General features: G+C 42.7%; 1 protein-coding gene across 1 annotated transcript in view; it reads left to right on the forward strand.

Annotated features, from left to right (window-relative positions):
• The window catches only part of LOC308333530 (GDNF family receptor alpha-1-like), a gene marked incomplete at both ends in the record, with an annotated part of 104206 nt that overhangs the window by 47980 nt on the left and 33808 nt on the right, over positions 1-22418 (forward strand). The window contains 3 exons of the mRNA XM_080789990.1: positions 5604-5712; positions 6444-6767; positions 7283-7366. Coding sequence (XP_080646116.1) covers positions 5604-5712; positions 6444-6767; positions 7283-7366 — 517 coding nt within the window. The remainder of the gene's footprint in view (positions 1-5603; positions 5713-6443; positions 6768-7282; positions 7367-22418) is intronic.

Raw genomic sequence — 22418 nt, forward strand, 5'->3', positions numbered from 1 at the left:
TGCAGTAAGAAGTATCACCCTCCCGGCTTCTCTCTCCTGAACACGGGCCAATTGTGTTTGTAACTTTGTATAGATACCCCAGAATGGGGTGGCAGGCAGCTACATTACCACTGTTTTGTATAGATACCCCAGACTGGCGTGAGGATACTGTAGATACCCCAGACTGGGGTGAGGATACTGTAGATACCCCAGACTGGGGTGAGGATACTGTAGATACCCCAGACTGGGGTGGTGGGCAACTAGATTACCACTGTGTCACCCGAACATACGTCTGATGCAGAGCCGAGAGGCTCCAAACGTCATGTCCACCATGTTGAAAGGAACCTTCATTTCAGCACTATGCAGTATCCACCTTACCTTTTTTTCTGGCATTTTAAGTAACCGATTCTACAAATTTAATCTTCTAAATCAGTAGTTCTCAAACATTTGGACCCCTCCCAAATTGATATACCCCGCCACCTGAAAATGTTTTACGACAACACCCCACAAGAAGAGAAGATTTGTTTTTAAAAATCCAAAAGTATTTTTGGAACACTGCTATTGAATAGCCAACACTAAAATCTAAGATGACACCGTTGCATTCCTGGGTTTTAACGGCTTAACACAGACAAGCTTGCAACCATTAACATAATTCACACAGACATTACTCGATAAATCAGATATACATGCATATCGCAAACTTCAACTATACCCGCCGCGTAGATTTGCTAGTCTGAGAAAGCCCCGGTGTGTGCACAGAATCTGGATGACGTGTGCATTAACAGCTCTCTGACCCATCAAAGGACACGAGAAACACTTCAAGGTCTGCTGGGTATACAGTCAAATATGAAAACACATGCAGTATAACAAACAGGCAATGCTAGCTTGCACAGACTGTCACTGGCACATGCCGTCTATTCCCACACCTATGAAAAGGCTTTCAATTTCCTCAAAAGGATGCAGACTTTGGCAGAGTATAGAATGACAAGTGCTTCTTAACAGTATACCTTTTGCTGTACTTTAATATGGCTCAGACATTAGCACGTGCCCATATAAAGCATGGCAATAGAAAACATCAATATCCACACACATGCAATAAGACAAGCGGTAGTGTTGATTTTGTCGGATGACAAAAAATGTTCATTGACTACCTCTTTTCACTTAGGAAAACTAAATAAAAACTAAGCTATGAAGACTAAAACTAAGACGACATATACTGTATATACTGTATATTATAACAACAAAATGTGGAGAAGAGATCCAGTGGAAGTGAAAGACAAGTAATTTTCTGTTCATTAACGAATCGCACTTGTCGGTGCATTGTGAGCGTGTAGATCGGCTACTTTCAGCATGCAACCAAGTGTAAAGTCAGCCATTTCAATGCCATCAAGGCCTGCCAAAATAAATGTTTTGTCGACAAAATCACCTGCAGATTTAGTGGACAGTGGTTTGCCTGGTGGGTGGTGATGGGTAGCCTGGGTTCCAGCCTGATTTGCTGCGTTCTGCGGCACGTCATCAGCCAGCGCCACTCTGTCCATGCTCCTCACTGTTGAAAAGAAATAGCGCCGTTTGAGACTTGAGAGTAAAAACCTACGGTAAAAAGTAAACGATTCAGTAGTCCACTGTCAGATTCAGTACAAAAAAGAATTTCGGCTGTGTGAGCAATATAGCACTTAGCCTGTTGCAGTGCGCCATGTTGATGCTAGTCACACAGTCTGTGCTCTCAGGGGTATAGAGAGAAAGTCTAGCTTTTAAGTATAGCTTTTCCTAGAAGATGCTATTGAGAGAGCCTTAATGGTTCTATTCATTGAACGACCTTGGCTCTAATGGCCTTAATGTTTTTGACTGAAAAGTTTCTGAGTTAATGGTCTAGTAGTGGTGTTGAAATAGTGAGTTGAGTGAGCCTTTTCTCCAAATAAATCATGCTTGCAACCTTGCAAGCACTGTGGCCTACAAGTGTGACTGCCTTCCTTCATAATAAGAGCATATACCTGCAAAAGTTGTTGGGTTAATTTATTAATTATATGTTTGATTAAGTTCAAAGGAGCTTTATTGGCATTAGAACACATTTAATATTGCCAAGCAAGTATCAAAACATAATAAAACAATTTAAGAAGAAATGGGGAAAGTATGTACAGTAGGAGTTCATTATCGTGTATAAACAGAGCTATACTGTATGTCACATTTCAATGTTAAACATGTTTGCAAGGGTAGCTTGGGAAAAAGCTTTAAGAAACAAAATAGCAGCAATCTCTCATTTTTCCAAAACCTATTTAAACTATCACTATATACAAAAAGCCACGGATTCCAAATGTTTAAAGGTAGTAGCTCCGTTATATAAACAATACTTCAAAGGTCCGCTCGGTGCAGTAAGTGGAACACTCAAATGTACTCGCAGTATTTATACTTTTAGGCTACTTAAGTAAAACATTTGAGTACTTTTTCCACCACTTCCTAATATTAAGTTAGGATGTAGGCTAGGCACAAAAGGTGACAATGACGGAGGCGCGCCGTCTGAGGCAGACTTGAGCCACGAGAGGCACCACCAAGAAAGCTCAAATACTAGAACGCTCGCGGCAAAACACAGCTCGTGTGGGCGCCATTACAGCAAACCGTCTCTGAACCGTCTCTACCTGGTATTCCTAAATGTAACCTCAGTAAACTATATGCCTAAGTCTATAACCTTATACCTGACCTTTTAACCTCAGTAAAAATATGCCTATAACCCTATATTCCTAAACTTTACCTCAGCAAAACTATGCCTAAACCTTAAACTTATTTCTAAGCACCACTGAGCGGTCGGTGTGCATGCCGAGTGTTGTGAAGTGGTGGCAAATTTGGGGAGAGCGTTCTTGTATTCCTCTGTACAGAAACACATGCAGAAGACATGTTTTACCACACAGGCCTAACTGTAAATGATGCTGGATAACACGTGTGCAATTGTGCATTTCCCACTACGGCACATTTGTGATAGTTCAGTGATAAAAGTGTTACAGTAGTAAAACACTTATAGTGAGTGGGTGCTACTTTATATATGGCAGTGGTTCTCAACATGGGGTCTGGGGTTCTTGAAGAGGTTCCATGCATGGGGTCCCGATGCAGAAAACTCATATTCACAGCGTCAGCAATCAGCTTAATGTGAACAAACAGTAACGGGCACCGTCGCCCATAAACCATCTCACCCTTGTTTTTTTCCACTGACCGCTCGGTGCGGCGGTTCTTGCATTAAGTTTTGATTTACAAAGAATAAGGTTAGAAATAAGTTTAGCGCTAGGCATAGTTTTACTGGGGTTAAGTATCGGAATAGGGTTAGGCTTTTGGGTTTGGTGTTTTGGAAACACAAATCTTGTATATGGGGGTCCAGCTGGCACCTTCCCCGCAAAATTAATTTAGTCCCTTGTTTGTGCTGAATCTGGGTTGCACATGGTTTGTTGAACTCCCCCTGGTGTTGTGGGTGTGGACTTTGTTGACATTAAGGAAGTATTTAGACAGGTACATGGGTAACTTGGTGTTGTGCCGAATCTTGTGGACCAGACCCATTACAAGATGCTGTACTCTGTCGTCGACCCTAAGCCATTCCAGCCTGTCAAAATGGGCAGGGGTGAGGTGGGTTCAGGGAGTGAGGCCAAGTAGTAGCCAAGTAGCCTCACCATTTTGTTTTGGGAAGTCTGGAGCCTTGTTTTTAGGGCATTTGAGGTGCTGTTGTATACAAGAGGTATAGCCGAAGAAACCTTGTCCAAGGGCTCCTGTTAGGGTCTTCAAGGTGTTTTTGATTACGTTGGTGGCCATTTTTATCACCGGAAAGATTTGCCTGCATGGAACCTATAGGTAGGTAATTTCATCTTTTCGTGTGATAATATTGCACTCACTCTAACAAAGAAGCCATCTGCCTTGCTGAGATTACTATTTCATCCAAAGAGAATGGATTCCGTTTTCCCAGGTGTAATAATAGTTTGTTATCAGCGAGCCAGTGCCGATTCTACCAATTTCAGGGCTGAGGGCCTTTTCAACCTGCAGTTTGTTCCTGTCTGAGACCAGCAACAACAGGAACAAGTTGCATGCAGTCACAAGCTGATGTCATGTCGTTTACATAATATGTAATAATAATAGGCCTGTATAGGAACAGTAAAGGCCATATATGGAACGCCACAGCTCACTGTGGGCAGGGGGGTGGGGTGGGGTGGGGGGGCAGTGTTCAATTGCTTTCAGCTTTTTAACCAGTAGACGGAGTAGAGTATGGATTGGTTAACAGTGCAGTCATGGCCGTTTTTAGGAGTGTTTGCAAAACTAATTCTTGGAATGTATTCAGAATTATGAAAACCCCATAGTTGACATGGGGTTTTCATAATAAAGCATAATGAAATTGTGAAAATCTTGCCTTATAGAGATTGTTTATGGTATGGTCAAATACAGTATTTCCCCTATAAAAAGAAATGCTCAATGCTGGCAGCCGTTCAGCAAGTGGATTCATGAATGTATAGCTTATAGTAGGCCTACAATATTTAGGCAGACGGACCCAGAACTCTCTTTGGAAACCACGCTTTATTCTGACAAAGAATAACAACAGACACGTCTCCACGTTAGTTCTAGTAGTAGTGCAAAGACTCCTCTCTCGTTCCAAGACGGAAGTACAGAAGCCAGAGCGACAGTAACACAACAAATAATAAAACGTAACATACCTGACAAAGAATAACAACAGAGACGTCTCCACGTTAGTTCTTAGTAGTGTAGTGCAAAGTAGTGCAAAGACTCCTCTCTAAACCGAGTGAAACAAACACTGTATAAATCAATTTGCAAGTACAATTCTTATTATGTTATACAGAGAAGTCAACAAAGACACCCACCTCGTTCCAAGACGGAAGTACAGAAGGAAGAGGTGGAGGTGTCGCAGCATTTAGGGCGAAAGGGGAGATTTAAAGGGGCTGTGACCTCTAATGCACTATGTATTCCTATACACATGAACCATGGAGAATTAAATCAGGTAGAAGCACTTATTTGTCACACCAAATTTCCTACTTTAAACAAAAGAAGCCTGTTGGCTGCCGGACTATCGACATGTTTGAGAACAATTTATATAATAATTATGGCACACGTGGTGCAGACCGTGCAGTGGACAGCTGGATAGGCTATATACCAATTAAGGGTTGGTGTTTTTCATCCTCCACAAGCATCGATATTATAGTATTAGCCAGCCTAGGCTATTGTTAGGTCGAGTCGGCTACTGAAGTCCATCATTCCATGCGTTTTGTGTCTGCACGCTGCGCAACTTCATCACGCGCACGCCCTTGAGCGCCCGACGCCACAGACACGGCTGTGACGCACCGTCTCTCAAACTCAAAGCTCGCCATTCACTTTGACGCTTTTGGAGAGAGCGGAAGCGGAGCAGCATCCACCACCAAACAAATAACACGTTACCGGCGAAACAAACAAACAATTGTCATTCGGAGCTATAGCGCGTTTGACACCTTCGTTTGTTTTAATGGAAGACATGTAAAATTGGGAATGTAAATTACGCACAGCCAATTTGTGATTTCCCCCACTGACTCACAAGTCACGACCCCGTGGTGCGTCCGTCCTCAACCTTGGGACAACTTGTGATTTTTGCACTGTTGGTAACCGTCCAGAGCAGTGAGTGGATGGGACAGAACAACAAGGACAACACAGGGACCCTCAACGCAACTGCTCCCGGTACGAGAGCTGCTGGAGTGGGACGATCTGTCCTTGATGGTCAGGGTACAGGCTGCGTGTTGTAGATTCCACGCGCGTTCTTCTCCTCTGCTCCGAGTTTTGACTCCAGTGGGCTACTGGGCTGGATCAACGATTCTATGCGTGTGGATCTACTGTGTACAGAACATGCATCGTAACTTGCACACGGAGAATTCTCAGCGCGAAGCAACAGCACGGATTAATTTGGACATAAAGTGCCTGGATGTTGGATTGTTTTGAAAGCCCGTCACTTTGCAACATTACAAACGCCCGTGGGCTCAAAGCGCGATGGTTTTAGCGACTGTTTTCATTGTGCTGTGCACGCTGGGTGAGTAATCTGACAAGTTTGACTCATAATTACATTGAATTAGGCCTAACACTGCTCCTGTTCCATGATTAATGGAATGTACGGCATGCACACGGCAAACGTTCTGAATGAAATGGACTGAATGCAATAGAACTTTCAGTTAAGGTTTTTTACCGACACTAATCGGTACATTTTGGCTTCAACATATGCTTTTAGTATATTTTTTATTTACTATCCTGTGTGAGTTAACAATAAAGTTCCTTGGATTCAAGACGATCATGTATTTTATCGACCGAGTCTGACTTTTACTGTCGTATTTGCAAATTACCAAAATGTATGGTAGGCTATATAGTCTTAGATCAAGGCTAATGCTGCCATGATTAACCTAAAGTTAAAACCTCTACAAATTCAGCCTATAATCTTTTGTCAACTTGAATGAATCCCCTTTTAGATTCAGTGTCCACGTTAAAGGGTGCGGGGGATGCTCGCACCACGGCTCGCCTCCCCGTCCGCCTGGACTGCGTGAAGGCCAGTGAGCAGTGCCTGCGGGAGTCCAGCTGCAGCACCAAGTACCGTACCATGAGGCAGTGCGTGGCCGGCGGGGAGAGCATTAACAACCTGACCGCGGTCACCGCGCCGGAGGCGCAGGGCGAGTGCCGGAGCGCCATAGACTCCATGAAGCAGAGCCCGCTCTACCACTGCCGGTGCCGGCGAGGCATGAAGAAGGAGAAGAACTGTCTGCGGATCTTCTGGAGCATATTCCACAGTTTGCAAGGTATTACACTTTGTTAATAATAAAGATTCAAGAAGTCCATAATTTATTCTGATCCTTGGTTTGCCTAAAAGCCATACTTCAAACAACATCAGGAATTAGATAGGCCTACTTATTTCCCATTAAAGGGGCTAAAACATCTGGATGTGGACATACATTTTTTAAATGTAAGCTTATGAATAGCAGATACCGGTATCTTAATAAAAGAAAAAGCATGCATTGCAATAGATACTCACTCACTCACTCACTCACTCACTCACTCACTCACTCACTCACTCACTCACTCACTCACTCACTCACTCAGTGTCTCTGCGCTCTCTCTCTGACTCTTTCCCCCACCCTCCTCTGTCTATCTGACTCTCTCTCGCTCTGCTTCTCTCACACACCCCCCCCCCCCCCACACACACACACACACACGCACACACACACACCCCCACCCACCCCCCCCCCCTCCACACACACACACACACACACACACACACACACGTTATTGATTGATGCTCACTGTTCGTATCCAGGCAATGATCTGTTGGAGGAGTCACCGTATGAAGCGGTCAACAGTCGGCTGTCAGACATCTTGCACTTGGCTCCCATCATTTCTGGTAAGATGATGTTACAACTTACACATCTCCTCACGACGCCTACACACGCTCCAAGTCCATCCATTCATCCCAAGTCAGAACTTTTTTTAGCAAACCCCCCCCACCACAGAATATGGATGCAGTTCAAGTGGTTAACTAAAGTGGCATTTTAAGTTTAGCACGATAATATCATTAATCACAATTATTTTTGCCACAATAATCGCGACGTGTAATTATAATTTTTTCAAAAGCGTTTCATGGAATAGACACCCTTCAAGCTAATTTTACTGCCAACCAAACCCCCTGCTCAGTAATGGGGGATGGAAATAATCACAGCTGTGTAGCTTTCTCTGTCCTGATCTGTTTGTGTACATCTAGCGTGGCTATTTTAATACCTGAATATCAGGCAATTTGGATGTTTTGTCATGGAGGTATGGACTGGAGGTGTTTCTATTATTGACAGTGTTTGTTCATGCACTGCCACTAGAGGGGGACACATTCTTTGTCTAAACTCCTCGTCTGCTCCCAATGATGACAGCCTGGTCTCAATTATATGATTATGAATTCAACACACTGTCTTTAGCAACCAACAGACGTTGGAGAGTTGGCACGAGTTAGTTGGGAGAGTAAAAACATCTAGGGGTTCTGTGTGTTCTGTTCTCAGTGACGTCCCCCCCCTAGCACTCACCTCTTCAGACTCCACCTCACCCCCTAGCACTCACCTCTTCAGATGTTGTGAATTACCTCCTGATTGTGAATGCACTTGCACACTGATATAGAGAAATAGCGGATGACAAAATGTCATGATTCCTAAATCAGACCCCATCAACCAAGATAGTTAACTCATTCGCCACCGAGACCACCATCTAGTGGCATTCATCTCTATGGAGAACCGTCTTATTTTGAAAGGCGTTTCACTCAGAAACAAGAAGTGTAAAATCACTATGAAACGTGCCCCACGAATGTTATTTAATTCACCCAAAACATACATTTTGTAGTCGGCGATCATATCATTTATATGACGTACAGTATGTGTGTATAAAATGTTATTTAGGCATCCCAGGTTAATTGTTAAGCTGGTATTCTATAGTTTGAAATGTGCAGATTGTCATTTAGGTGTTGTTTTTAGACAGAAGTAGGTACATGGTTTACCTGGCATGCTATATTTTCTTGAGGCACTGCACTGTTCTCTCTTCACTCTTATTTGATTATAATATTTACCTTGTTTACTCAAGTTTATCTGGATAAATGCTTGAATTGTAAATTGCCTCTCTACCTTGTAAACGTTACTGAAGATAATGGGTCCGGGGCCCATCAGGGGTCTACATGGACCTTTTTGTGGGTCTGTAACAGAACACATGGAAACTAAATGGTCCATTTGGTCTCGTGTGTACACTCTCAGAGTTCAATTAAAGGAGAAGTTCACCAAGACTCATTTTCTATCAAATATACCCACCCCAAGAAGTCTTGAATTATGGGCATTATTTCTTTCTCGCATTCCTAAAGCCAATAATCTGATGACCGGGTGGCTGCTCAGTCCTACCTGATAGACCCCACTGGTAATGTGTTATAGTGTATTGGTGATGCATTGGAGTCCCACAAATTTAAGAAGAAGGAATAAAATGGGGGTCCGATGTGGCCTGATGCATATCAAACCGGGAGGGTCCTTGAATTTGAAAAGGTTGACAATCTCTGGCTTAAGTGACCACACGTAGGTAGGTGCAGAATGTGCTTGGTTCCGTCAGCGATTTCCATTTTTGTGCTGCAGTCTGCAAGGTTTCTCAGCTCTCAGCCTCCATTATCAGTCCCCAAAGCCTTTTTTATCTTGACGTTCTGACCTGCTCTCTATATATAAAACGTATAGTCATTCAGTGCTGTTTCACTCTCAGCTCTCTCAAAGTGATAATGACAGATCTGACACTTGTTTTTCCCTAATGGCTGCTGGTGTTACTGCTGGGAGGAACATTCATTTCCGGCAGTATCATTTGGGATGGAGATGTTTCATGAGCTGGTTGTCAACGAGCTGATTTCTGTTTTGTCTGTGGCAGTGGAAGTGGTCGATTGTTTTACTTACTTTGGTTGTTGACCTGGCAGCCTATATAGTTTGTATAATCTCAACAGATCACAGATCATTTATTTATTGATACTAGACTGGTGCCCGGCTCTAGAGCACCGAGTCGGTAACGGTGGAAGATCCATGCCCCACCCTGGCTATGCAATACTCTTTGTAGCCGTGTCAGAGTACCCGTTCCACCCATCTCTCCGTGTCCCTTTATTCCTATATATGGCGTTCTTTGTCAGGCATGTCCAAGTCTGAGTGTTGTGATGTCAGAACAGGCCAGCCCCATATATGGAACATGAGCACTGGGCGGGGTTCTGGACAACTGTTGGTCCGACCGTCTCGACACCGGGCACTGCACTGCCTGGTGTGTGTGTTGTGTGGAGGGAGGGGGGGTGTGGAACGTGTGTGTCGAATTTGAAGTCGGGCGGGGGGGGGGGCTGCTAACGGTTCTCGAGTTACGTGCATTACAGCGCAGACGGGACGGATATGGATAGATTATACTGTTTAGAGAATGATGCTAGGTTCTCGGTTTACCTACTGTATTCTGAGATTACTTAAGCACATTGTCTCTTTGCGTGTGATGTATGCGTTTACTGCTTGCTTACTTAAGTACAGTACTCGAGAAAAGGTACCTAGTTACAAAAATAACTGCTGTTCACGGCTGCAGTGCTGCTGTGGGGAGTGCTCATTCCCGCCAGTAGCACAGATCGGGGGATCAGATGTTTCATGCGCTGGGTTTCAATGAGTTGTTTCATTTGGTGGTGTTTGTGCTGCTCGGCGGCTGCTGCATTCATCTTAACACTGCTCAGGTGCTGCACAGCAACACATGCAGGGACTGCTGTAGTGAGTTTTGACATTCGTGGTCAGAGGTTTTCAAACTGGGAGGGCTGTGGACACCCCAGCAGGTGTCAGGAGGCCTGATTGAAACATAGAGGCAGTCCCCACCAAAAGAAAAGAAGAAGAAATACCAAAATATCATGAATACCAAACGGGTACAAAAGCTACAAAGTATCCATTTAATGCTAAGACTAAAACACATTTTACTTGGCTCATATGATGTTGCACTAAAGTGGTAGTCAGTGTGCCATATCTTAAATTAAATTATGACACCACATAAACATAACAATTTCCATGTTGAGTTAAAAAGTTTTAAAGTTTTAAATTGTCAGTGCACTATCACATGGGGATCATCTGGGGACCCCGCCACCATTGTGTTTTTTATAAATAATATGAGCTATATCTTGCACCACCCCTCCCCTTATCACCCCCTTATCCTTAAACTTATTTGCCATGTTTTTCTATTTTTGGAAAAAAAAACACATTTTAAAATAGTTCAAATAGCCGATCTACAAAATGGTTTTTCAATATAACGTAAAATATGTCAAATACCTTTAGGGATTATGGGTAAGGCATGCCCAAGATGGGGCCACTATGTGAGGACCCACCTGGGGGTCCCAACCTACAGGTTGAGAACCACTGGTCTATACTTTACTGTATATTATAAGTTGGACTTTTCAAAATAAATGGCACAGGGCACAGGCCTAGGGTTGTTTTCTTCTTTCTTTTAAGTAACAGCCACTTTTTTTAACAACCCTTTGGACCAAGTTTAAGTCGAACACCCAAAAGAGATAGAGAGTCTGCTACAGCTGGGCCTGAAACCACTGTGGGGTTACGGGGAGGTTAGCACGTGACTTGGAACTCTCGGGGTGAAATGGAGAATTAACTTGTTTACAAGTTAGACGGTGGATATTCAGCTGCCGGACAGCATTGGTAAAGTAAATGTTATTCGAGTTGCTTTGCCTTGCAAGCTTCATTTAGCTCCTGGCTTTGAATTTGTGTCAGCCAGAATAATGCAGAGTGGTGTGAGGGTGTATTATCATCAGAGGTGGAAGAAGTATGATGTATTACAAGTAAAGCTGCACTATGCAACTTTCCACTTCTACCCCGGATTTGAACCCACGAGTGTCTGAGCAAGTGTTGACATTTGATTATTTACCTTTGAGCTAATAGAGCCTACCTGCTTGCTGAGGGGATACATTGTCAAACCAGACACAGGATCGGGTCAAAGGTCATGTCTCACCTAGACACAGGATGGACAAACGTGGATGTTCTGGGCTAATTTCTGACTTTATGCTGCATCATGGTTACAATATTAACGCTTCTAAAGAGAAATCCGACCTACGCTAGGCTAGAAATGTAGAAATGGGCAATTTTGTTTCCTGCTTTTTGGAGAGAAGGAAAAGCGGCACTCTAGCGCCATTATTCTGAAGGATTCAGTCGCACCAGAAGTGTAAACATGTAAAAAATGAAATGGCTTGCAGTGCCTGCAGCCAGGCATCCATAATTCAGCACCACAGTGCTGGACAGCTCCTTAGCTGATGCAGTTAGCTTGAGATCAAGAGGAAAAGTCCAGGATTGACAAGTGAGAGGTTGATCCAAGTGTTTTTAATGTCAAATGGAGGATACACTGGATAGTAGAGTATAGTGGCAGAAATCAGACTGGCAGTAAACATGGCATGCAGGGTAATTCCTCTACTGTATTTCCAGCTTCCTCTACAGTGCAGATGCAAATAAACATCAAATACAAATACTCTGCCAAATTCATATACTTTTGGGAGACCTTGACATGAAAAAGTTTGAGAACAGCACACGCTTTCAGAAAACTGTTAGAGTTTAGAATACTTTAGAAATAGAGGAATGGAAGCGCTGCAGAGATCTGTTAGTGGCTCTTAGATGGGTGCTCTTTGGTGATACAGGTAAAACCATAAAGACAAAATCTAAATGCCTTGGATTCTTTTCTTTCCAAGTCTGCAATTTACACCTTGACAAGCAGTACAACTTGGATACCTTTTGTCTATAGAGTTTAGAATACATTTGTATCTTGATGGGCTTGGATAGAACCTGTTCCTCAGACTGATGGATCCGTACCCGCTGCTCCGGTACATGTTTTTCAGAGGATAATGGAGTGCGACAATCTATTGTCCTGGCAACTGAGACGAGAGGTTGTCTTAGAAAAATGAGAGCTGTACAAAATCTAACGACGTTGCATTTACTTCAAATCCCTACGGCGCACGCAGAGTTTGGCAAATTGCTCTTTTTGCTTCTACAGTGTTGATCAGGTGGGCAGCTTGCTGCAGTTTGGATGTGATTTGCTGATGAGAGTGGCCATGGTTCTTAATTCCCCTTCGGGGATCAATACAGTATTTCTATTCTACTCTATTATTTTAATGGACTAAGACCTGAGGCCTTAGTCCTTCTAAATCAGTAGTTCTGGGGCACGGTGGTGCAGTCCGTAGCGCTGTCGCCTCACAGCTAGAAGGTCCTGCGGTCGATTCCTGCTGGGGACGCTGTGGGCGCTGGGAGCGTGTTCTCTCCTCTGTGTCGTCAGTGTCCATACCCTGGGTGGGGTTGGCAAAAGGGCCTTTCTGTGTGGAGTTTGCATGTTCTCCCAGTGCCCCCTAGGGTAGGTACCATCACAAAAAAATAGAGCGCTAAATCAGTAGTTCATAAACACTTTTGTGTCGAGGACGCTCAAAATTATATGTATTTGGCCACTGACTCAGCAACTGAATCAGCAATTACAGTACCAATTACAATGGAAAGCCACATGACATTCAGCAGTTAAAATGTTAAAAACCCAAATGTTAAATGTGATCTGTTAAAAACTAAGCCAAATACAAATCTATGCATGTTAAAAAATGCTTCGTCATCGGTCCAATTACATAGTCAGGGCTATGTAATGTTCAGTAGCCGGCAGCCAAGAAGAAAGTGCTCCATAGGCTTTTTGTAGTGAGTGAGTGAGTGAGTGAATAAATGCATGGGATCATGGACTTTATTTGTAATGGGATTACTGCTATTATAATTGTGAATTGCATTAGGGAATGTACATATTGATACATTACTCTTTTCCCTCTTCATCATAGCGCAACATATAATGAAGTATTGTGGTGCAGGTACAACAACCACTGCTCTTGTGAAAAAAGAAAATGGGGCCGCCAGATATTCTAAGCTTTCTGCATTTCTGCCAATAATCCTATTCTCTGAGAAAAGATACAAATGCAGGTTTTTGCGGGGTCAAACAAGGAATCACGTTACGCTGATCTCCTTCCTCATTCTAGGACATGACATATGTCTAGGCAGAAGAATATGGGTGTGAGGCATTAGAACCACATAGACTACACCAGAGGTCTTCCATGTTTTCATACATTTCATAGATGGCTTAATTAGACTTGTTTGGCAGGACTATCACCAGTGTTATCAATTGATGTTGTTTTTGTATTATTACATTCTATGCCTTTGAAAGTACGTGGTGTCCATGGGCATTCTGGTCTGCACAGGAGAAATGAGAAATGGAAGATATGACGTAGTGAAGCAGGTATGCGGTATGCATTAAGACTCATATTTAGAGATCTTTTCAAGATGGTGGCGCGCGTCGAAGATAGCCGATCTACAAGCTCGCTTGTGAGCTTAGATCGGGTATTTAACAAATTATTTATTTATTTATTATAACAAAGTCTGAATCAAGTCATGCTGTCGCCACAAGGTCACCACTTAAACCCCCAATACTTAAACTTGACCATTGGATCTGTACTTGGTATGCTCTGTCCCTCTGCACCAAACTCCTTTGCTGAAAATAGCAGATCTACAAGCTCACAACGCATCGCAGCACGTCAACCTATTAATTATATATGGGGCATTACTGAAGATTACCATGAATCTCGCTGTGTACATATTTAGTGAAATTGTCAGTAGTCACCTACACAGTCATCGAAAATATCACACTGGATTTTGTCCATATTCGCCCAGTCCGAACGGATGTAGCAAATTAGTTTGACATTTTTAAAGTTTCAAGTTTAGTGAATGGTTGGTTTGTGTTCTTTAGAGGATTTGAAGGGCAAAATAAGGTTGCATTTTCAATTACATTATAATATGCACATTGATATTCATCCCATCTTAGTGGCTGACCAGCGGATGGGTCATTGTTTGTCTTTAACAGATTGTGTTGGTAATGTGTAAGGCTTATCATTACATCCTATGCCTCTGTCCAAGACAAGTCTAGTGTATCCAAAGCACTGTGTAAGGTATTGTTTTTTTTGCTAGTATGTGGTATGCATTAAGCTTAATTTAGACGTCTTTGTACCGCGCACCAAAAATACCATGATGTCGCCACAAGGTCTGTGACTCCTCTGCATATGGTTTAGAATAGCATCTTTTATCACTCAAATGGAATCCAGTAAGGCAGACATTCTGACCATCTGATCAATGCTGTGACCTTCACTGTACCAAGACAAAAAAGAAAAAGAAAACACAGAATAATGGCAGTTCATCAAGGCCAAGGGAGATGGGGAGTGCTGAGAGTTTGTGTTGAAGGTCACAACTCTTAAAAGGAGTACTTGAAGCCTCATTTTCGACCTATGTTCATATAATTAGTCCTCACTATAATAGGCATTATCTCAGAAGTGGCCTGTTCAGAAACCAACAACATCATTGGTAGGCATTAGGCAGGTTTAGTCATTTCAAACAAGATGTATTCATTTTATGAATGCAAGAACAACGGTTTCTATTTCTTTCAGCATGCCGACTTTCCAGGAAGAGAAAGTTTCTAGTTTTCTACTGGTGTGTAGTCAGTGGTGATATCTATTGACAAACTAACAAATACCTTCTCGGTTGCCTATTTTTCTATCCATCTCAGAAAAACAATGGTCGCTGTGTGCCTCTGTATTTGCCATCTTGTAATGAGCATTAGTGAGGACCAAATATATGAAGATGATGTATGAAAATGGGTGAAGTCAAATTATGTTTACATACAGTACATATTTAATTTAATCAAAACTCAAAAGTATGGACCGTCGTTCAAATGACTTGCAGACCTTTGATCGAGGACGTGTCGAAGTTAACAGTGGTGGAAAATGTACTACATTTCTTTAAGTAAAAGTATCAATACTGCATTATAGAAATACTGTTACAAGTAACGGTCCGGAATTCAAAATGCACTTTGGTAAAAGTACAAACGTACTGGCATCAAAATGTGCTTTAAAAGTACTCATTATGCAGAATGTCCCATTTCAAGATCTACAAGCTCAATGCGTCACATCACGACACATTGTGAGCTTGTAGATCTGCTATTTTCAAATGCCTGAAATGTATTGGTATTGGGCTGAAGTGGTTAATGTATGTTTTGTAATAATAAATACAAATCTACAAAGTAACTAGTAACTGAAGTTTTCAAATAAATCTAGTGGAGTAAAAGTGCAATAAGTAAATGGAAATATTCAAGTAAAGTACCTCAAAATTCTACTACAGTACTTCAGTAAATGTCTACTTTCCACCACTGGAACTTAATGCTAGCCATTTCCCCTCGAAGTTCGGGTATTGTGATGATGTATCGGCCAAACTCGGCGTGGGAGGAGAGAGAGCAAGACGGATAGCGATGCTGAGATGGTTAGAGTAGCCTGTTTAATGTACAGCAGTCTGTAAACAGCCCAAGGGGCCGTGAGGCGAAGGAGAGAAAAGAAATCCACTTAAACAGGAAATATTATTCATAAATCCATTTGGCATAAGGTGACCTCATTCCTTGCTGTGTAACTAAGCCAAGCCTTGGGCACAGTGTGCCAAGATAGCACTGGTCCAGAAGTTCACACAATGGAGGTAATTGGCTCAAATTGTTAGACACGCCATTCTCCCTGGTTTAAATTGGAGATTTGGTTCTTCCTCCGGTATTATTTTAATGCAAAATCCATAGTATCGTTTTAATGTTTGCAGTTCTGTATGACGGCGGTTCTCGAAGTGGGGTCCGGGGACCCCTAGCGGCATGAAATAAAAAATCTGTCTATCTTGTCCTGGTGGAGATAACAAATATAAAATTAATAATAATAAATAATAATAAAGGGCTTTTTTGGTTATTTCAGTAAAACCGGAAAAGCATCTGTGTTGGTTTAGATTGTATACAAAAATAACAGATATGCAAGCTCACAGTGTGCCACTTCGTTCCACACTGAAAAATTGTACATCTGCTATTTTTTTTAACTACTGATGAAGAAGGCATTTGTAGAATCTGCCTCCAGGTCTTAATGGGTAAAAAAAAAAAGAAAAGCTATGAATAAAACCCCCAGAAAATAATCAATATGTTTTAGCAGCTCTAAATACACCATGATTGTCAATAACCAGCGCTGCCTCGCTTCCTGCTGCGCTCCCATTGGCCTGTCCTCTGGAGGGAAGGTCCGCAGTGTTTATAAGCTCATTAATCCGAGGCAGAAAGCAGTGTGACACGGCGGCCAACGGCCCGGCAGGGAATAAATCCTCCAGGAGAAAAAAAGGACTGTGGAATTAAACGCTGCCTCATTTATAAATCAATGAACACAAAGGCCTTGAGAGATGCAACACGACACGGCGCCGTGCCACGGTGCCGGGGCCTGTAGGGTGCTCTGCTCATCTGGGCCCAACGGAGCACGACACGGTGCCGGGGCCTGTACGGTGCTCTGCTCATCTGGGCCCAACGGAGCGCGACACGGTGCCGCGGCCTGTAGGGTGCTCTGCTCATCTGGGCCCAACGGAGCGCGACACGGTGCCGGGGCCTGTAGGGTGCTCTGCTCATCTGGGCCCAACGGAGCGCCACACGGTGCCGCGGCCTGTAGGGTGCTCTCTGTTCGTCTGGGCCATGGAGCGCAGAGGGGGAGGGGGGGGCTTTGGGGGGGGGGGGGGGGGGGTTGAATACCTTTGCCTTCCTCTGGGCTGGTATAAGTATTCACATTTGTTACTTTTAACCCATTTTGACCTGGGAACGACAGTTCTCTCGAAAAACCCATATTTCTATGTCAGTGGTTAACGCTCGCTGTGAAAGAATAAATTTAAACATTTGGGCCACATTTTCACGATTAAAAGAAAATAGCAGACCTACAAGCTCGTAGCGCGCCACTCGGTGGCGTGCTATGAGCTTGTAGATCTGCTATTTTTCAATAGCTAAAGTATAACATAATGCTCCCGCCCCAAAATGGATTAAAGGAGAAATCCAAACCAAAACACATGTACCCATGAATCCCATGAATCAGTCTATAATCCTATCCCAAAAATTATGTTGGCCTTGAATCTTTTCATAGATTCCCCCTGTACTTGGTTACTTTCCACCACTGACCTTCCACCGCAGTATTTATTAGACAGGTATGAAATAAAGTGCGCCCGTGCGTTTAAAATGAGTCCTTGTTGTCGTCCTTGTTGTCATGCAGACATTGTTGTCATCTCTCAGCTGGACTATGACTTTGATCCGTCTGTGCACATGTTTCTGTTCTGCTGATTCTCTTTCAAGGGTTTGATATTGTGGTTGTTGGGCAAAAACCTTGAATAGATCTATATATTGACTTTCTTTGTTTTCTTTAAAAATGCCTTCTAAATCAGTAGTTCTCAAACATTTTTGTGCCGACACCCGGAATGATAATACCAGTAAGACACCCTAAAGGGCGAGGTCACGCTGTGTCGATATAGATCGGCTAGTTGAACTGTATTAAAATGATTTTCAAAATAGTCAAAAATGCCAAATAAGTTTAGTGATAAGGGATAAAGGGTGGCCAAGATAAGGCCATCTGTGTTTTGACACAGTTTATACCGGTTTGAACCAATCAGTACCATGGAACGTTGCCATGCTGTTGTGGAGCTGTGTGCAGGAGCTGACAGCTGCAGGCTGAGGAGTAATGCTAAGATAGCTGTGTGAATTATCATTCAGTACAGTACACAGCAGTACAGTGTTCATTTTGTTGGCTAAGACTAAAAGACTAGGTTTATGATATTAGCCGACTTGGACTAAAACTAAATGTGTTCGAAATACTAAGACTAAATCAGAATTTGTTGTAAAATACACTGGTACAATTCACTGAAACGTTTCCTTCAAATGATTATCTCACTAGTTCATTCAGTGCTTGGCTGGAGCTCTGCCTGCGTTTTAAGCTTGTCTCAATTATTACATCATGAGATATCGCAATTATTCTGCAGAATCCTAATACTCGTTTGCACGTTGAAACATTTTCACACTTTAAAATAAATAATCAAACAGCAAATCTACCTCTTTTTTAAGGTATAACATGACGAAATAGCTATGTCAAATATTCATATTTTTAAGCTATTTGTCATACCTGCCCTGTGCAATTTCTGATTACGAAACCTGAAAGGCAAACGGAAATTACATTTGTAATTTGTATCCATTATGTTCAATGCTAAAAACACAATTAAATTGTTAATCACAATAATCTGTGTGACAATGAATCCTCAATTTAAATGGTGTAATAATGGACAGCCCTGCCTCCAATGTGTTACACTCACTGAACTGAGACACAGCGATGTGGTTCTCTGACTGGGTCAATCGGCTGATTGTCCCCTCAGGCTATGGCATATAAACTGTCTGAGTTAAATTAACAGTGATTGTACAATATGCATTGGTGTCCCAGAGGTAGAAATGCTATTAAATAGGTGGACCGTAGCCTAATTCAGGTCAAACTGGGGCCCTTGAAATGAAAATGGTTGAGAATCACTGCTAGAGCCGTAAAAATCTTCACTATCAGAGAGATCCCTGTCATATATTTTCAAATGGGGGTCCGCAGGCTAATGAGTATAATTTTGTGGGTCCTTAACATGAGATCAAGTACTGATCTAAACCACTGGTTCCCATACACCGGGTTGGTACCCATATATAATGTGGCCGCGGACCAGGCCTGGAATTTCATCCTTTTAGGGGCAAGGCCGAGTGCCAGGGCATGAAGGCACTCAATTAAAACAAAGATTTTAAGTCCCCCGTCATAATTAAGGATTAAGGATGATACATTTTATTTCAAGGCGAACATTGGTTCAGAACAGTGCTTCTAATCACAGCTTTAAATAACAAAATATATGTAGCTACTGTTGTAAAATATTGTAAACAGATTTCCAGAGAAATCTAGGCTAAACCTAGGCTAATTAATATACATTTAATTTGGGGGTCCTTGGCTGAGGATCACTGGGTTAAACTGTGAGTTAATTCACAGAAAATACAATGACAGCCTACATAACTTTTGAATAAGGGCTTGGTTTAGAAAAGCCTATATTTTGTGCTAAACTAATATTGAATAACATGGCATTGTAGAGAGGTTAGTGACAGATGAGATAATTTCTCCATTGTGGGGCTGCAGGACTGAGGACTCTGGAGATAAGTCAACACAAAGTGAAAGTGCAGCTTCAGATCAGTTTTTTGTTAAGTGAGTGCTGTGCACAGGGCCAGGGGAACACTTGTTTCATTATATCCATGAAATGTTTCTGTCGCTATCCATAATGCGACGCAAAAGTAAATTTATGTTTGTTTTGGTGGGCTAGATAGATACGGTAGAATGGGGTAGATCATCTCTTCTCCTCCTTGTATGGACAGCCATAGAGCACCGAAGTCTGACGTCACTTTCAGTAGAGGGCGTAAGTCCCCAGGTTCATGTTTGTTTAGTTGCATTGAAATCGCTATAGGAGGATTTTTAGATTGCTTCATATAAGAACTGTGTTTGAAAAAAAAACATGTCATCCCGGCCGCTTCACTCATATGGATATGAAGAATCAACTGACTGAGAGAAAATGCTAATGTTACTGCTACTGAATTATTACTGCTACTGAATTACCGTTAGTTACATTTTCGCTAGAAGCAGACTGTATCATATATGAGTGACTGACTGTTGCAAACGATACAGAGACACCTCCCTGACAATAACGCCGAGACAGCTTGTTTATTTTTGGACCACAACGCTTATAGTAGACGATATTAAGATCACCCCATGTTATTCTCCATAGAGAAATTACTTCCGCGAACCAGGGGAATCGAAGGGATGAGCGAGTTACGTCAGGACTTCGGTGCTCTATGCTGTTTGCTAGGTTTTTGTTTTTATTTCAAAAAAATTAAAAAAAACATTCCCCCAAAAAGGAAAATCTTCCATGAATTCAAAACAAATTAATAAAAAGAAAAAAGAAAAATCTAATAAATTCCATAAACAAGAAACAAATATTGTTTAAGAAATAGTGAAAATAGTCAATCGTCTCTTTTCACTAGTTTGGATTCCGGGCAAACATGCATGGTCACAGGTTTGAGAACCACTGATCTAAACCCCATTGTTCTCAAATGTCCCTCACGTTTCAATGATGCTGTAACAGGTTGGCGTGACGAGTGGCCCCGAACTTACGGTGATCTCTAGTGATTGGTTAGGGAAAATCAATTCCCCTCCCCCTTTGTAATGGGTTAGAATGGAGCCGAAGCTTTGATAGTCAGACCATAATTTGGTTCATATTAATCATTTTACTTGGGAGCCCTATAGGGACCGTGTGTGTGTGTGTGTGTGTGTGTGTGTGTTCGTGTGTGCGCGTGTGCGTGCGTTGCTCGAATGAAGTTATGAGTTCACCAATGCTGTCACAGTTCTTGGAAGAAGCTGTTTTCAAGTCACTTAGTCCTGACGCGTACAGTATGGAGATAATGGATTTATTTAGAGTGTGTGTGCGCGCGCGTGCGTGTGTGCAGGTGGTTGGGGAAATAGCTGCATACGCCTTTTTAATTTCCATGGATGATAAGACACAGGGGGCTGTATTCTGCGGGCTGTATTTTGCGTGTCTTAAGTACCAGGTCTTATTCCCTAACTTGAGTAAACTAAAGACCTGGAGGCGTGGTCAATGCTCTTTGGCCACTCAGAATAGCCAAATGGCATTGATCACTCTTCCAGGTCTTAAGTTAAGTAATAAGACCTGGTACTTAAGATACGCAAAATACAGCCCAGGGAGATGTGCGACATGTCAAAGGTCAACGATAATTTCAGCTCAGATGACGGATCAGTGCACGCCACTGTCACCCAACAACACACTGACTAAATCCAAGGGTTTAGGTTCTGAACACTTATTTGTAACACTATTTAAACGTGTCACAGTGTTTACAATTACAATTTACAATTTAGGCATTTAGCAGACGCTCTTAATCCAGAGCGACTTACATTAAGCAAGAACAAAAGCATGGGAATACATCACATAAAGACATTTATCATGAAACATGCGTAGCTAAGAAAGTAACAGTGGAATATCTATAATGAAACTATACATATAAGCTATACATCTATACTACTATGCTACACATATGTACTATGACGTGCTATGACTACTAGAATTGCTATCTAAGGGGGTGGGGTAAGTGCTATGGGCCATGATGGAGTCTGAAAAGGTGGGTTTTCAGACTACGGCGGAAGATTGGGAGTGATGCTGCAGTTCTGACTGCAATGGGAAGTGCATTCCACAGTTTTGGAGCCAGAAGGGAGAAGAGTTTGGGACGTGTGGAGCGTTGTCCCGGCGTTTTTAGTGAGGGTACTTCCAGCTTCCCTGCGTTGGCTGATCTGAGTGAGCGGGAGGGTTTGTAGGGTTCGATCATACTTGCAAGATATGGGGGAGCCATACCTTTGGTTGCTTTGAATGCCAGCATCAGGGTTTTGTATTCTGTGCGGGCAGCGACCGGGAGCCAGTGGAGGGAGCGGAGCAGGGGGGAGACATGTGAGAATTTTGGCTGGTTGAAGACCAAGCGAGCTGCAGCATTTTGGATCAGCTGGAGAGGCTTAAGTGCACATGCTGGTAGGCCAGTAAGGAGGGAGTTACAATAGTCAAGTTTTGACAAGACTGTTGTCTGGATTAGGAGCTGGGCTGATTCCTGGGTGAGGAACGGTCTAATTCGTCGTATGTTATAGAGTGTGAACCTACAGGATCGAGTGACAGCTGTGATGTGAGTTTTGAACGAGAGCTGACTGTCCAGGACAACACCAAGATTCCTGGCTGTTGGGACAGACGTTACCAGGGCGTTGTCTATGGAGATAGTTAGCTCCCGCATAGGGCAGGACTTAGCTGGGAAGAAGAGAAGCTCAGTCTTGTCTGGGTTCAGTTTGAGGTGGTTGGAGGACATCCACTGTGAGATGTCAGCCAGGCATGCGGTGATGCGCTCTTCCACCTGAGTGGCAGAGGGGGGGAAGGATAGAAACAGTTGTGTGTCAT

This window comes from Protomyctophum bolini (assembly GCF_963924005.1).
Source record: "Protomyctophum bolini genome assembly, chromosome: 18".
NCBI classification, from domain to species: domain Eukaryota; kingdom Metazoa; phylum Chordata; class Actinopteri; order Myctophiformes; family Myctophidae; genus Protomyctophum; species Protomyctophum bolini.